General features: G+C 45.7%; 1 protein-coding gene across 5 annotated transcripts in view; it reads right to left on the bottom strand.

Moving 5' to 3' along the window:
• Nucleotides 1-279: 279 nt before the first annotated feature.
• The window catches only part of SH3KBP1 (SH3 domain containing kinase binding protein 1), a 320,771-nt gene continuing 303,256 nt past the window's right edge, over nt 280-17,794 (bottom strand). For 4 of the 5 annotated variants that reach the window (XM_037046255.1, XM_037046250.1, XM_037046252.1 and 1 more), the window contains 5 exons: nt 13,587-13,696; nt 9,981-10,109; nt 6,268-6,539; nt 2,257-2,320; nt 280-1,298 (listed from right to left, as the gene is read on the bottom strand). In XM_037046255.1, coding sequence (XP_036902150.1) covers nt 1,257-1,298; nt 2,257-2,320; nt 6,268-6,539; nt 9,981-10,109; nt 13,587-13,696 — 617 coding nt within the window. In that variant the 3' untranslated portion in view covers nt 280-1,256. The remainder of the gene's footprint in view (nt 1,299-2,256; nt 2,321-6,267; nt 6,540-9,980; nt 10,110-13,586; nt 13,697-17,794) is intronic. The other variant, XM_037046253.1, reaches the window with a different exon arrangement.

Genomic DNA, 17,794 nt, shown 5'->3' with positions numbered 1-17,794 from the left:
ATGAGAAAGCAGTTACATAGACTAAGGCTGAACTGTTCATCTACTTCAAAGATAAAGCAGACACGCAAACACCAGTGTCCTCGGGAGGGAAAAAGCAATTCCAAAAATTCCAGAAAAAAACAATGGCTACACTTCAACAAGGGCCCCCCACCCCCTTGCACCTAAGGAGGGGGTTACAAGGGAGCGAGGCAAATGACATTACGTGAGTACAGTTGAAACAATAACACACACACAGATAACCCAGTGCAGGAAATAATACAACTCCCCCCCCTTGTTTTCATTTGCATTTTACTTTTATTTATTTTTGCTTTAATAATGCATATTCTGTTCACGCAAAAGGTGCAAAGGACAGGAAGCAGGGGTTTAACTTGGCTGATGAAAAATCAAGCAGGGGGTGACATTTCTAGCTTCATGAACAACCTAAAACTAGGAGAACTTAAAAGTCGCCACAGAGCGCGCCCAACTTCACAGCTGTCTCCTCTTAGGACCTTTGGCTAGGGGAGAGAAGCTTTGAAGACAGCGGCCTCTAGTGGACTCTCATAAGTGGCTAAAAATATTTTTTTGAATCATGGTAGCTGCATCACAAAAGTTCCAATCAAGAGGGTGGTAAAAAGAAGGCACAGATCATTGCAAATACCGATTTTCTCTTTCTCTTTTTGTAAATATACCATCACATATAAGCTAAAGTTGATCTCAGGGTGGAGGAAGGGTTGCTGGCAGGAAAAGGGACGGCTTGGATCTAAAATTGCATATGTAAGACTCCTAGAGGGGACACAAAGCCAGGCAGCTTTCTGCCTGCAGCAAAAGAAAAGGGACGCTCGCTCCGGACTAGATGTAATACAAATACTGGGGGAATCTGTGACAAAACACGATTTAAAAAATCATGAAATTATAAAGCTTGTAAACGAATAATCTGAAATTACATTTTATTAATGGAAAATATCATCAAAATAGTACCACTATGGACTAAACTGCCTGAGTTTTCATTTCGCATTGGATCTCATAGTAAAAAAGCCTTTAGCACAATTTGCTCTGTTTAAGTCACAACCAGTGCCAGACCCAGGATTATACCATGGGGAAGAGTCTCCTCTTGGATGGAATTTGTGTTGTGCTATCAAGACTTTTGTGCTGATCTTTCAAACAGGGAAATAGTGAGGCAAATCTTTAATCTTTTGGCACAAAGTTATTTTGGCTGGGGCGGAAAATTTGAGTCTCGGACTCAGGATGAATAATGCGACATTTCATTGATCAAGTATTCATTTTGATTGAAGAGCTTTCTTTATGTCATTCACTTCCATCTATAAAGAAAAAAAGAACAACACCATCATGGTAATGAATTGGCTGGTTTGAGAGAGGCTGAGAAATAATCAACCTGGTTGATGGAAAGAAAATCTTACAGGCAAAATGGGTAAGATGACATCTGAATGAAGAGTTGATGATGATGCCAGAAATGCATAAATGTAAAGAACAGGCACACAAGTGCAACGTGCTAGGAAATGGTGGATGTTTTCACTCTTAGGCTACCAGCATCCAAAATTTGCCAAAAGCAACAACAGTTGGTATCTTGACCACAGAGTGGAGCAGGCTGTCTTGACACATGGGACCACCTGACAGAGCTGGAAGGCAGCTGTGGTTGGGCCGGGGGGTGTCTGTCAGCACCTCCCAAAGTGAAGACAAGTAGTAACCTACCCTCTCTTTGAGCAGCATGGGTCCTAACCACCACCAAGAGCACCAACTGGATGAAAGCCGTAAGGGGGCACTTGCTTTGGCCATTTGGTAAGGGCTGAATTAGATCAGAGGCTAGGGGGCACCGGGCTCTGATACCCTGGCAGGACTGACACGGCCACCAGGGAGAAATAAAAAGATGAAGAGCAAATGCCAAACGTGGGCAGCTGTGGTCCTGGGAGCCCCGAGAACTGCATGACGGCAGCCAGTTGGCAGTGGGGTCTCCCTGGCACCATGTCCTCTGGCAGTTACTACAGTGAGGCCTCTGGAAGCCAGAGGGAGCTTCTCACAGAAGAAATGTCTTAGGCAAATTCCAATTGGTGGCACATTTACTAATGTCCCCCTTCCCCAAAACTTCCTGGGCCCCAGGAAAGGATGTGAAGTGAGCCTATGAAATTTTAAGAAAATTGCCACAGGAAGCATGCCTAAATCTGCAGAGACAACAATCACTTCGTCTCGAAATAAAGCCTTGAGCTGCCCTCCATGCCCAGCTGAGTCTCTCGTGAGGCAGCAGGGCTCCAGGGGACCCACCTGCAGTCGAAGCCGGATTTTCTTCTCTTCATCCAACTCTGACAGTAACTGCTTAATCTCTCGTCTGAAAAGCAAACAACAATGAAATGAAACAAAAGCCCAGACTTCCCCAATAAAAGAAACGAAGCATCTTATCACTACAAAATCCATCTGACCCTTTTGCAAAAAAAAAAAAAAAATATGAACAGAACGTGGTTTTCTTTGCATTGCTATCGCTTAAAATTTGTCAGAGACAGAAAGGCTTGCCAATATTTCTGGGCTCCCAAAATATGTAGCTATCCAACAGTAGGTCCAAAATGACCTTTGAGATTCCTCAGTCCCAGCTTCTCCTAAGAGAAGATGGGGAAACTGAGGCCTAGAGAGGTGACCAACTTTTACTCAATGACTAGACTACAGGTATCCAGGCTCACATACTGTTGTCTTCCCTCTTAGCCATCTTTTTTTTTTAAGATTTTATTTATTTATCTTTAGAGGGGAAGGGAAGGAGAGAGGGAGAGAAACATCAATGTATGATTGCCTTTTGTGCGTCCCCTGCTGGTAGTTAGCCTGCAAGGAACCGGCCTGCAACCCAGGCATGTGCCCTGACTGGGAATTGAACCTCGATCGTCTGATTTGCAGGCCCACGCTCAATCCACTGAGCTACACCAGCCAGGGCCCTCTTAGCCATCTTGGCTGGAAACTAACTATCCCTGCATTATAGAATCGGTGGTTTTTAAGTATACTTACATGATTAATTTTCATTATAGACATTTTGACCATTCCATATACATTTCCTTCATTTTTCCCAGAATTTTAAATGATTAAAAGGTTACTGGTACATATTCACAGATTCTCATGAAATCCTACCAATCCCTATCTATATCTGAAAACTCAGAGGTAAAATAACTGTACAAATGACATGATAGTCATGTCATAGAAAAAGTAGAGGACACACCGTCTAATGCCCTTTCCGATCTTAAATGATGAAGTAAAACCAAACTATTCATCTTGCAAACTCAGGGTTTTATACTTAGGACACTGCAACCGTCCCAACCGCTCAGGGAGCTGCACTCCATTTCAGGGTATCAAGCTTTCCGTTCTACATGTGCATGTTTTTTAAAAAAATATTTTGTTTATTTTCAGAGAGAGGGGAAAGGAAGGAGAGAGGGAGAGAAACATCAATGTGTGGTTGCCTCTTGTGAGTCCCCTGCTGGGAACTGGCCTGCAACCCAGGCATGTGCCCTGACTGGGAATCAAACCGAGATCCTTTGCTTCACAGGCCCGCGCTCAATCCACTGAGCTACACCAGCCAGGTACATGTGCGTGTTTACAAACTGCATCAGAAAATCAAAAAGCAAGGACTGCAGAAACAGCACAGCAAATAAGGTAGAAGTTATATTACATTTGCTCACTTCAGATGAGCGCCAGTGATGATCCCTAGACTTGGGCCAGTGTCCCAACAGTGTTGTCAACGTGCTGGGTTCTCTGACATTCACCAGTGTGATTCGTTACTGTACAGGCAGAATGCAGAGATATTGGGGGTTTAGTTCCAGACCACCACAATAAAGCAAATAGTGCAATAAAGTGAGTTGTAATCTTGTTGGTGGAGGGTCTTGTTTTCAATTTGTAAAAAAACGCAGTATCTGTGACGCTCAATATAGCAAGGCACAATACAATGGGGCAGGCCTGTATATTTATTCAAGTACACGCTCTGCACCACTGTCTCAGTGCGCACTAGTTAGGGCTTAGGAAAGATGTAAAAGGTGGGGTCCTAAGCAAATAGCAAGAGTCTGGGAAACCAACAGCAGGCAAAGCCTTGAGTGGTCCAGGTTGGGGAGTTAGTTGAGGAAGGAGGTGTGAAAACAGTCACTAAGTCTTGAACTAGTAAAATAGGCCATTAGTTCACAAGGAAGATGGGGAAGTTATGGAAGAGAGCCAGGACGTTTGGGGAGGAGCGGAGTTGGCACAGACTTGAGCTGAAGGCTGACAAAAGGTGACACCAAGAGCTAAGGAGACTGACAGGAACCCAGTGCCCTGGGCATAAAGGCCAGGCGGAGGAAGGCCCCAAATGGCAGGCCTGAGAGAGGGGCCTCTGTGACATGTGGATTCAAGATGTTGGCCGGGGAATAATTCCGGCCAACTATGCCCAGGTTTCACAGTGGAGAGATGAATACGGGGCAGAGCAGGCCCAAAGCACTGGAGATTTTGTACTCAGATGCAGGCAATTTCAGATATTCAGGAAGGTTCCAGGCACCTTTCAGAGGACCTCATGGGCTGAAGCCCTGGATTCAGGCTGGTCAAGAACCACCCACTGGGTCAGAACCACCCAATGATGGTTCTGTTCGGAAGGTCAAGAATCAGTACTCTGGGATGTACTGGGGTTGGGGGGGGAGAACTGTCTAGGCAGAGGGTTAATGTCACCTGGACACAGATGGGGCCTTTGGGTATGCAAACCTGTAATGTGCAGAGCTGGATAGGAGCTGGAGACTTTTGGGAGGTAGGGGCAGCATGGCTGACCCCGAGAGACCCTCTCTAGTTGCATCCTGCCTATCTGCACAGTTATCTGATGGGCCCCTTTCAGGGAGGGGACAAATCCTGCCTGAGTGGACCAGAACTTGAACAGAACCACAGTGCTCAAAGTGAGTTCCACAGAACACCGATCCTAAATGCTCTTGAAGAAAAAAAAAAAAACATTTGGTGATTAAGTATGCTTCGAAAATAATGCATATGTTACCCTCTCCATCTTCCCAATATATAGCAGAGGCTCTGAGACGTCCTTCAGAGAAGAAATTAACTTTGTTTAACCCAATTCTTCCCCAAAGTACCTAGCTGCAGAACACTCCAGGCTCTCCAGTGCTGTGCAGGAGGCATGTGCTGGGGCAATCCCCTGAGGGTATGACTGTGGGTCTCCGACCCCATCTCCCACCACCAGGCCAGGCAATTCCCCATCCAGGAGGCCTGGTGCCAGGGATGTGCTGGCCCACTGCTCACTGGGCTGTTGCGTGTCCATGAACCTGCCCATGCTGTTCCCTTTGCTGGAGCGCTCTATTCTTAGCAAGCCTGTATTACCTTTCAAAATATTACTCAGGAAACACTGCCTTCAGATGCCTCTCCCCCATCAACCCTACTCCCCAAGAAAGAAATGATTCCCAAACTCACTCAATTTACTCAGATAAGTATCTCCTGACTTGTAACCCTCTGACCATTTTTGTCACTGCATATGGGTAATGAGCATCCTGGGTAATACTCACGCCAGCTCGTTATTTTCACTTTCAGCTCTTTCTCCCCATTGAAGCGCTCCTTGAGGATGAGATGTGGAGAGAACATGGGGGTATGCGGGCGTGCATGTAGAGAGCTTCGAGTCGCATGGGGAGAATATCTTGCTGAGTGTGAAGTCTTAGGTTTAAAGATTCCCTATGTCTTTTCATACATGGCAGCCCCTAAATGCAAGCCAATTATTGCACTGGACAGCTAGCTGAAGAAATTGCAATTTTTTCCTCTGATGCTAGAGGAAAAGCTGGCTGTTGGGCTGATTAAGAAGTGGATCATGTGCATCCTGGCCAAGTAGCTCAGTTGGTTGGAGCGTCATCCCATAAACCAAAGGTCACAGGTTTAATCCCTAGTCTGGGCACATATGGGAGGCAACCAATTGATGCTTCTTTCTCTCTCTCTCTTCCCCTCCCCTCTCTCTAAAATCAATAAAGACATATCCTCAGGTAAAAATAAGAAAAAGTGGCACATATGCGTATCATATTTTATGGTCATTTAAAGATCTTTCCTTTTAGCAGCCTGTGGAGCACATCATTCCTTATAACTACCTCCTCTTGGTAGGCCCCTTGGCAGACCCAGTTATACAAGGAGCTGAGCTCAGTGAAGCCTCTTGGGTCCACACCCACTGCCATGCCCTGCTGCCACCAACACAAGGAGGCTGGCCCACCCTCCAGGGCAGGCTGGGACCCAGGCTCACAGACTCAGCCCTGGCCCAGGCGAGAGTGGCTCAGAGGCAGATGAAGAAGCGACCTAGACACTCACTTCTGCTGGTCCTTCATGGTCTCGATGATGCTCCTCAGCTCACGGACCTGCGTCCTTAGCTCCTCCAGGGCAGCCTGGCTGCTAGCCACAGGCTCCATCTTTGGTTTTCCTTCCATGCCGAACAGAGATGGGGAGTTGGCCCTGTGTCCAGCTGTTCCCAAAGAGGACGACAGGGGGGCAGGTGCTGCTGAGGACAGAGTGGCTGGCCCACCACCGCCACCTGCAGCCATGGTCCCTGGCTTGGGTGGCAGGGGTGCTTTGTTGTCGGACACCTACAATGAGAAGGGCACAGAGGCCTCAGGCTAGGGATTCGTGTTCTGCAACACCCACCTACATCGCTGCCCCCACCTCCCTCCAGATGCTGCTGCTCAACTCGTTGTTTCACCCACAAACCCCTAAGCACCCCCCCCCCTTGAAGTGCTTTCCCCTGTATGTTTTACATTTCACCACCTTTCTGGCCAGATACTTCCTGTCTGTTTAATGTACACACCCAGAGTCCCACCTACTTGTTAGGTGAACTCTGAGAACTCTAACTGAGCAAAACATTTTCGTGGCCCTCAAGAAGCTCAGAACTCAGTGAGGTATACCCAGACAGAGCAACCAACCATCTACACACTGGGAGGGAAGCACAGAGAGCCTAGCAGGCAGAGCTGACAACTGAAACAGTGAGTTGGCCCAGAGAAATGGCCAGAGGAAGAGATAGCCATGGGGGTGAATAGCACAGAATTAGAAGAGAAGATGCCCAATGATGGAAGCTGGGGACTTTCCACATTGAAGAGGTGGGAAGGGAAAGCCCTTGAGGATGATGACAGAGTGGTGAGAGAGGGGACAAAGGCAGATAGCAAGAGGAGCCTGGGTTATGAAAGTCCCCTGCAGGAATTTCCAGAAGGAAGAAAATGGTTGGATAAATGGGTGCAGGATGTTGATAGGAAAACTGGGGGAGCCCCCTTGGTGGAGCAAGAGAGACTGAAACCTGACCAAGGCAGTCAGCACCGACTGAGAGCTGAGGGGTATGGCATGCAGGTTTAGAACTCCTTCCAGAAACTTGGTGGGGGAAGGAAGGTGGGAGGAAGAAGATTCATGGAGAAGCCTCAGGAGGAGACAGGATCAAAGAAGGGGTTTGTTCACTCTCAAAGATGGGCGAGACCCTGAGCTGGGGTGATATAATGAAGAGAAGAGCCCAAGGGGGCCAGAGTGAAGACAGAGGAGACAGGTGGGGGAGGCCAGATGGAGAATGTCCTGAGGAGACCGAGAGAGCACATGGTGTGGAGCAGTCATCAGGCATGTAGCAGGGAAGGCGGCAGCAAGGGCAGGTGAGATGTAGGCAGGTGGGGAGGGCAGGACTTTGGAAGGTGAGGGGGTGAGTGACAGGCACAAGTCAAAACTGGTGGGGAAGCTGAGCCATGCGGCCAGAACTCCCTGTAGCACCAGGCACCCCGGGCGGGAGCCAAGGAGGGGGTTGGCTGGCATGGTGAGGAGGCAGAGCCTGGAGTCAGACTGTGCTAGAGGGAGGGACTGGGCAAAGTAAGCCAGAGGCAGATGGGCCAGCATTCCCAGACTGTCTGCTTGCCTTTTCTCTGCCAAGTTCCCATTGAGGAAAAGTGCTTTCCACTGCCAGACATAGCAATCAGCTATCCCATGCTTATTGTTCGTGGGAGTTATAGTAAGAGGGAAGAGGGACTGACATTTATGGAGCACCGGTCACATGCCGGATGTCGGCTAGACAATTGAAGCAAGGACCAGTTGGCACACACATTTGACCGGGCAGGAAATGAAGGCTTAGGGCCATAGTTGAGGAATTCCCCTATCCTCACAGCTAATAACTGGCAGAGCTGGGATTCAATCTTCTCCCCCATCAGCTGGACCCTCAAGCCCAGTACCGTGACTGTGGCTGCCTGAGTGTGAAAATTCACTCTCCCATTTTAATTTTCTTTGCTTCTTTCCTATTCTTGAGTTCACACTTTTTCAAATTTCCCATCCTGCATCCTCACGTACCTACCCCAACCCACCAATGCCCTCATACTGACTGATTTGCAGGCATTTCTTGAATGAAACTCAGGGTATTTCCTACGTGAACTGCTCTCCGGGCCCCTTTCAGCTAACAAGCACTTTTTAAAATCCTCATACAATAGAGGCTATCATATACCTTCACCAAATTAGTCCTAGTGGAATTTCTAGAAGTGATAACATGACGTGACAGCTGCAGGGAAGTGAAGTAAGCTAAAGGGATAGAGCTGTGAGAATCAGAACCATGAAGAGCCTCTGCCCACCAGTAGGTGTCGCTGTAGAAACACCCTAAGGATGTCCGAGAGGTCAGAGAACACAACTATTCGTGCTCACCTGTGGCCACACAAAAAACCAAAACCCAAATCCCCCCAAATGGGTCTAAATCCAATTTCTGCAAATAAAATCCTTTTATAAAGGAAGAGTGCTTCAGTTTTGTGAATAATTAATTTCTGTTTTTATGAGATTATAGTTTTGCTTACTGTATCAGTTGTTAAAGAAAATCTACATGTGTAAAATTTTAAATCTATGAGAGTGAAAAGCTCACATAACGTTTGACTTCTTTGTATTAATTCCTGCTTCAAGTGTCTTTAAAAATGATTATGATTTTCTACTTTTAGACAGAAAGTAGTCTCAAGCATTTATAGAAAATCATTTCAATTGGCTCTATTCTCTTAGCATAAACTTCAAAATCTTGGTTCACATTCACACGACAAGCAGAAAACACAATCACTAAACAACGTCTTCTTTGCTTCTCACAAGCCACTAATTTCAAATAGCTATATAATCTCCTGGGCATGCAATGAAATAAAACTGTCTTTAGACTACCAATGTATCCTAATAAATAAATAAATCCAAATCCTCTTTTAAGAGACCACCATTCGTTATTCAAATGTGTGCGCTGCTAACCAGTTTGTGACACCACCAGTTTTGAACATAAAAGTCAAGATCTGTGGGCAGAGGGCACAGATTTAATACAGTGACTGTATTCTTCCTAGACACCTCTAGGCCTTTTAAGTTGTCTTGGTTCTGGAGATGATGATGGTGTGTGACAGCGTTCATGTATATGTGGTCGACGGTATGAAGATGAGATCAAACCACAAGAGAAAACATGGGAAATCATCAATTGGACTTGTATGTCAGGCATTCTGCCCAGTTTTGGAGAGTTTGTAACATACCTTAGGGGTTTTGATTACTGAAGTCATCACTGTCACTAAAGAATGACAAAAACCTGCATGGTCTGTTGCAATGGACTGAACGTCTGTGTCCTCCCAGAATTCCTATGTGGAAATACTAACCCATTTTGATGGTACTTGAGGTGAGGCCGATGGGAGGTGATTAGGGTCATGTGGGGGGAGCCCTTTATGAATGAGACTAGTGTCCTTTTATAGAAGGGATCCCAGAAAGCTCTCATACCCTCTTTCTGCCACGTGAGGACACAGGGAGAAGCTGGCAGTCTGCAACCCAGAGGAGAGCCCTCACCAGAACCTGGTGGTGCTGGCACTCTGATTGCAGACTTCCAGCCTCCAGAAATGTGAGAACTGCATTTTACTGTGAAAAAGCCACCCAATCTATGGCACTTTGTTATAGCAGGCTGGACTGGCTAAGACATCTACTGATCCTTGTTTGGGTTATAGCTCATCAGAGCATACAAGAAAAGGCAGGAATCCCGTGCTGTAGGGACACCCTCACCGTGGCTGGTCACTCACTTGGGATATGGTAACAGTCTTTGAAGTTTTCTTGGACGCGTCCACTCCTCTGTGTGCAAGCGAAACGTGTTCCTCTTTATCTTCTTCGGGACTTGGGGAGTCAAAGATATCAGGGCTTGAAAGGGAAGACTGGATAAAGCCAAAAGAAAATGCTTTTGTCAGAATTACACCTTAGCTGACGTAGCTTTTGTTAGTATAATGTTGTGTGCTTTTCAAAGCACTTGACACTTGTGTTTGGTTTGTCTCCTCATTATAACCCTATGAGGCAGAAAGTGTGCTATTATCTGTACACTAGAGATAGTGGCAGAACTGGGACTAAGAAGCCAGATTTCCTACACTGGAGATCTTTCTACGGGATCTTTCAAGTGATGCCCATGGGTCATCTCACCCATGCAAGCATCCATCATCCAACTTTTCCTGTTCCCTCCATCCCTCAGAGCCCCCCTCCTTTCTGTAAACACTTGCTACTGTGTGCCAAGCACTGAGCTTGGTACTGAACTTAATGGTGCCATGCCGGACACAGTCCCTGCTCTCACAAGGCTGACAGTCCAGTGGGGAAGGACACACAGGTTGAGAGGAGGCTGCCTCTAATGTGTGTCTCCTCCATTCTCTCCTGATCCTTTTCCAGAACCACTGAAGGAGCACAGTGAAGTGCCTAGAAGGACTTCTCTAAGAGGAAACTGTTTCCAAGGGCAAGGGGTCACCAGGCCTGCAGTCCGGTGACCGAAGTTTCTAGAGCCACAGAGCACAGACTTCCTGCCAGCATAGGAAGCTCACACGTAATTCTCTACCTGCTGCTCAGTCTCTGCTCTCATTGCCGTGGACACTCAACATCCAGTTTGGATTCTATCTTTGCCAAGGCCTATTTACAGAATGGCAGCATCTTTTGGTAAAATAGGGAGATAACACCGCCACCTTTCTTGCCGCATTGTGAAAATCAAAAAGCTAGACGACTGTGAACCAATTCACTGGAATTCACTTGGTCATAAATGATTATTGTGCTAGAATTTTCCTAGTTTAGGACAAAGCAAAAGCAGATGAGAGTTCCTATGGCAAGGAAACTTTTTGAGGGAAGAATCTACCAGAGATTGCTTTGGGTGACCTCATATTGAACATCGCCTCTATGTTCTGGACCCCCTATAGTGGGGAAACAGTCCCATCTAGAATCCCCACTTGGTGCCACTGTAGAAAAACCCCACTTACAAATACTGTCTGTTTTCCTCCGTGTATCTACTTAATAAGGTAGAAATCTAATACATTTAGGAAATTTGTAAGCAAAGTTTTCAAATTAAAAGGTCTTATTTGTTAATCTTTATTTAATCTGAAAATCTCATTACCTAGAATACCCCCCCCAACCAAGCTTTCTTCTTAATCTAAGTTTAATTGCTTAACTACCTTGCAATGCTCAAATCTGTTCATTTTCAGATTTTATTTGAAAAGCCATTTTCCTCCTATACAACCTATGGTTCATGACCTGCCAATCAAAGTTTGCTCTTTGAATTTTATAAACATAGAGAGCTCAAACTAGGGTGAGAAGCCCCAGGCTGGGCAGTCATAACTGGTGCATTTCCTCAGTCTTTCCTTCCAATGGCCTTTTAGGAGTATGTCCATGTCCAGTAATCTCATTTTGCTATGAAAAACCTACAGGCGCTAACTGGAAGAGTGAACATAAATTCGATGTATGTGATGGATAGCAATGAATGGAAGAGAGTGCAGTAACTATTTCTTTAAAGCACATACATATCCTATTGTTTTAAGCCCATCAATAAAGTTGTTCCGTATAAAATGCCAAGCTTTGAGTCACTGTGCCATAAGCTTCCTGTGGGCAGGGACCGTGTACATCACATTCCCAGTTGCAGCCTTGGTATCAGGCTGAGAACTGAGCCCACAGGAGATGGGTACCTATAAATATTTGGTGAATGAGTGAATAAACAATTGTGTAGTCTAAAAGAAGAGCAAAGATGAGATGCCTTTATCTGGTCCCCCCAAATATATACAAACTCTCAGACATGGGATGTATGAACCAAGGGTGCGGTGGTAGATGGTAGTTTCCATTTTTTTGTATTTAATTCTGGATGCCTCAAGGCCCTCTAGATCTTATAAAGTAGGAAAGAATTTGGAGGGAAAACAAAAATGATGAAGGACTTAGAGAGAAGCCATGGGAGGTAGGATTAAAATTTTAAACATGGAGATACCAAGAAACAATGAAATAGTTTGAGTGTCTATGAGGCGTGTTAGGGAGGGTGTGAACAGGTGACAAGGGAAGGGGAAAGGAGGTGGTACTGACACAGTACTCTCCGTAAGAGGGAAAAAGTAAGCCGCTATTCCAAGACTTTCTTCACAAAAGGTGTCAACACAGAATTAGGTTCGTTTCATACAAGACGGAATAAAGGATGACTCAAACCACATTTCCAGACTCAAGAATATGAGAGGAGAGGTTCAAAGAAATGGCCTTTTTTTCCTTCTAAATGATGACTGCTTAGGTGGGGTCAGTGATGAGGTGAAAGGAGAAAGTGTCCTGGGGAACTTTCAGAAGGTTAACTCCTTGGTGTATCCGGATGAAGGTCCTAAGGCCATAGACCTGCATTCCTAGCAAGGGCAAGGCAATGCCATAGAGAGAGACAGATTGATAGAGAGAGCGAGAGAGAGAAAACAGGCGCAAATACACTGTTTGCAGAAGCAGCAAGATCTTTCTACAATGGCATTCACATCTCAGTGTTTATAATGAAGAATCGGAAACAACATAAATGTTCAATGATGGTGCACTGGCCAGATAAACTCTCTTTTCTTAAAAACTTAGAATACTAGGCAGCCAATCAGTGTGATATTATTGAAGAGGTGTAATGATTGGAGGGAAAGGTGAACAATATAAGAGGAAAAAGCAAGTTCCAAACAATGCATTATTAAGTGACCCCATTGTGGAAGAAACAATTTTACACATAGAAATAGAATTTTAAATACAATCCAAGGATATAGCAAGAGGCTAACATTTCTTAGGTCTGGGGAGCAGGATCACAAGTAATTTTCTTCTTTATGCATTTCATTGTTAAAGTTTGGCACTATATGTGTTACAGGTTTCCAATGAGAAAAGTTATTCAACACAACCCAAACCAAAAACCTCTACGGGTTATCCGGAATATTCGAGCTGCTCTCTCCAACATGACCAGGCGCCTCATACATTTAAGAACAATCTCCTAAAGGTCTGCATGGGAGAAAGGCTCTTCACTGCCGAGCACTGTCTAGTGGCAGAGCTTTCTTTAGTAGTTTTATTGTGTTTACAGACCAAACCAACCACACTCTCCTTTCCCGCCATTAAACATGACTTTTTTTTCCTTACCAATTTCACTTCAGGTTAAAACGAGAATCAGTCTGGAAGGAGAGAGTAAGTGCGAAGGGGCAGTGCCCACCTGGCTGGCAGACACACAATGAACAAATAAGAAATACTGCTTGATTCTGGAAGACTCTCAAATCATTTTGGGGGGCAGCAGTGTATCTCATGACTTTTCTTTCCTGTTTGTCCTCAGAACAACGATAGGCAGAAGAGTTCTGAACTTCAACCTCTTATGTGTCTTGCGTTGAGCTGTAGAGGATTGAGGCGACACTTACAGATGTGAGGGACTGGGACGGAGGCCGCCGCCCTGTGGCTTTTGGTCTGCTTGTAGTTGGGTGACTGAGTTTCTCAGTAGATGATACCACGGAGTCAAAACCTTCTAGGTCTAAAACAGAAGTAAAATAGATCTTTAAGAGCAAAATTAGGAGTAGAGGTTCTCATAACATGCCAGAAGCATCTCTTTTCTTTAACAATCATCCTTTATACCTGGGTTACATTTCATCATTTATGAAGACTGTCTATATCCCTTGCTCATCCAATAAACACAATCCGGATGGAATGAAGAATAATTTCCACCTCAGTGTAACAAGCTACATGGAAGAGAAAGATGATTCTTCTTCCCTTCTTCCACACGTATATTCATAAATCTTGAAAAGCTACAGAAAGAGCAAATGAGGAATTTGCTTTTTCCCCACAAATTCAAGTTCATTTTGGTAGTAAAACATTGGTGCAGGCTCATCACAAAAATACTTATCAGTTATCATGAGGTACAACATCCTCAGACAAGTGAGTGTTGGTCGTCGATTCCAAAAGAGAAGAGAAGTCAGCCTCCTCCTCTGCCTGTACCGCAGTACTCTGGCCATCAGCTCTCGCCCTAACGTTAGACCATAAATTCCCTGGGGATGGAGAGCAAACTTCTACTTTTCCAGGTAACTCACCGAGTCTGCCACCATTCTCTTTCCAGAGGCATCACTCAACGAAGGCATTGTCTTCTTCAGTCATCAGTTTGCTCATTCATTCATGCCATTATGACTGAGCAACTACTCTGTGTGCACCCCCACCCACATACACAGAGAGCTCAATACCAAGACCACACCAGTGAGTATGGTGGACACGAGCCTACCCTTAGAGACCTCACATCTCTGTGACTGATGTTTCAGACGAATGTATTGTAGAATCATTCAGCCAGATCGATACTCTACCTGGCATGTGACTAGGAAGAAGGCCTCTGCCTTGACTTTGCCACCATCTTCCACAAATGATCAGGCCAAGTGATTACCTAAATCTACAGAGTTTGGGAGATTTACAAATGAAGTGTAGATGCATATGAGATGCATGATGGAGAGGCTGGCAGAAAGGGGGGCCAACCCTGAGACCTATTATTGCTTGTGACTGGGGCAACACCATCTCTTTCTGACAAGTGTACTCTGTTTCATATGCTATGTGTTCCCAAACCTTTCCCCATTCTCCCTTTACCATGGTCTCAGTTTTGTTTCAAGACAATGTACCCAGCCTGTGATTGCTCCAGATGTGGACATGTAGTCCAATTTAGGTCACTGAGAAATAAAGGGAAGACTATGAGAGCCTCTTGGAGAGAGATTACCTCTCTGGCTAGCGAGTGCTAAGTGATCGGAAGGCCATTTGTGTTGCTGCCCTTTCTTCTCCCCTGTTTGGGGTGCTGTGAATGGGCAGGATGTCTAGAGCTGTGGCAGCCATCTTATAACCATGGTGGGGGGGGGGCTGGCCAATGCTCTTGGAGATCTTGAGCGTGGCAGAGCCAAAAAATGGAAAGATCATGGGTGACCAATGAGCCACCCACCAACCCTGGAATAATCTAGTGCCCAGACTTCATGCCATGTGAAGTTAATAACCCTCTGTTATTTCAGCCAATTTTAATCAGATATTCTTTATTTGCAGCTGAACACATCCTAATCCATACCTGCAAATCTGCTGGCTCAGGACAGAAAAGATAAAAATTGTGTGTTTTTATCCCTCCTTCTTTGGGGGAGAGCTCTTTTGTTGATGGTTATCATAAGTGGTCTGGCTGTGTGATGGCTTTATTCTATTAATAACCAGGTAGGTGTTGCCTGGAAATTATTTCCCTCAGTGGAATATACAAAACCAAGTACAAGTCACACTGATCAGGACAAACCATTCCATCACACCTGGGATTATATGAAGTGACTTTATTCTAGCACCTGGCAAAGGAATAATTAGTCAGTGAACTCATTTTATAAGGGTAAACCAAGTAGAGCCAAAGGCTAACTATCTGCAGGCACAGCACAGAGGAAAATACTGGTGGTGCTCAGAGGCCAAAGTGGGAACCAATCAGCACTGAGCACCAGATGGAGGACATTAAAGGGACCCACCTCACAAGCCTGCTCAGCAGGATCCAGGGATGGGCTAAGACCCCCACTGCTAGGTGAGCCTCTCCAGAGCCAGTTCACTGCCCTGACCCTCTCAGGCAGGGGCCTTCCCTTTTAAAACATCTTATTTTCCTAAGTTCCCCATTACACACTTGGACTGATGCCAAAAGCCACCACCTGACATTAACATCCTCCCAATTAATTAAAGCCACTTTTTCTCTGATTACAAAAGTAATGCATGCTCAGTGTGTCATTTAAAAAAACACATAAAATTGTGACAATGAGAGAAAGTCAATTATAATGTTACCACATTAGTATAACCACCATTAGCATTTGGATATATTACCCTCCAGCCCTCCAGGCTTTTTTTTATAAATAGTCCAATTCCCACTATATGTAGTATTGCATTCTGTTTCTTTCATTATCATAATATGCTACAACTCTAAAATGTTTTCATAAACACTGATTGTTGTATAATCTTCTACTGCACTGCAATTCATGATTTATTGACTCAATCCCCTATTATTGGATAGTTCATTTGCATATCATTTCCTCCTCCAATTTTTTATCATAGAAAAGTATCCACTAATATCTTTGCAGGCACTCTGCATACAATGGGTTTAGCAGGTTCTCTTTGCCAGGGGTCCCCAGCCTCTGGGTCATGGACTGGTACCGGTCTGGGCCTGTTAGGAATCAGCTGTACAGCAGGAGGTGAGTTTGAATGCAATGTGCTTGAATCATCCCAAACCATACTTACTCCCCAACCTCTGGTCAGTGAGAAAATTGTGTTCCGCAACACCAGTCTCTGGTGCCGGTTGGGGACCGCTGCCCTATGCATCTCCCAAACGGGGAGCAGGAAGTAAGGCTCAGAACAGAGAGGCTTGCTCAGGGAGGGGGGTTGGTTGTGCAGGATAGGGGACACAAAGAGGGCAGAGAAGTCTGGGAGAAATGAGAGAGGACATGAAACTGAGGGGCAGATGCTCAGCCAGCAGCCGGGGAGGAGGTGGAGGATGGGCCTGTTAATGGTTCCAACAAACAAGGTGCTGTGGGGGGCCTTGGCTGTGTGCTACCAGGGTCTGAGAGGGACCACCTCTATCATGGCTCTGTCCAGGAAGTGGAAGCAAGCTCTGGAGGCAAAACCTGAGCAAAGTGAAGTGATTACAGCAGTCAATCAAAGTGGTGACCAAAGGCTTGGACAATTGGTGACAGGTCAGAAACACTGCAGCTGAAGTGAGAAGGAGGCCTGCCAGGGGACCCAGAATGCAGAATGGGGTGGGAGAGGGCTGTGGGGAGCAGGTGGCACGGCTGCAGGTCCCTTGGGATGGACTCAGTACATCCTCTGCTGTGCAGGGACAGACAAATTCATGTCCAGGAAACATCTGCTAGATTCTAGGGAGGTCTCCATCTTTGCTCTCCACCCGCCCTCCTGAAATAATGAAGTCCCCCTAGGAGCTGAAGGTTTGATGGCATGTGAGATGGTGGTCTGTCTTAAATCACACTTTCAAAATGACTCAGAGGTGGGTGTCTATTTCCCGCACTTAGACTGTGAGCCCCAGGAGAGCAGGAATTCATCTTTGAGCTCTCAATGTCTAGCACATTCCTGGGAAAAACATGCTTAATATTCTGCAAATGAAGGTACAAGGGAACAACTGAATAAGTCAACAGGTGAATGAACTAGTCTCAAGAAGAAACTCTGATTCCAGGAGTGCAGCTTACGGAGTTGACCACTAGTGGGGCATGAGGCGGCAGCTCAGGGTGAAGGCAGCATTCTGTGCCACGGCTGCAGAGCCAGCTTGGCTGGCCCATTTCATTTTCCTGGCAGAGGTCTGCACTGAAAAGACCCGCACACGCTGAAGCCTGGCTACACTGAGCCAGTGTCTCCACGACAGAGGGCCAAGAAGACTGCCTCATCTGTCACTCAAGAGGGTCAGAGTCCTGCAGGGGGAACGGCTCTTCACTTCTTCCTGCAATTCAGCTGTTTAGCTTCCTTCAGTTTCAGCTTATAAAAAGCACTATTCTTTAAAACAACAACTAGACCACACTGCCAGAAAAAGAAAGACACACTAAGTATGAGGTCACTTGCTAAAATGGGAACCTCAGACCCTGAGCTGCAGTGT

The sequence above is a fragment of the Sturnira hondurensis genome, unplaced genomic scaffold (assembly GCF_014824575.4).
Source record: "Sturnira hondurensis isolate 20B ecotype Veracruz unplaced genomic scaffold, ASM1482457v3 Scaffold0005220, whole genome shotgun sequence".
NCBI lineage: Eukaryota > Metazoa > Chordata > Mammalia > Chiroptera > Phyllostomidae > Sturnira > Sturnira hondurensis.
This window is presented reverse-complemented; position numbering and strand designations above follow the sequence as displayed.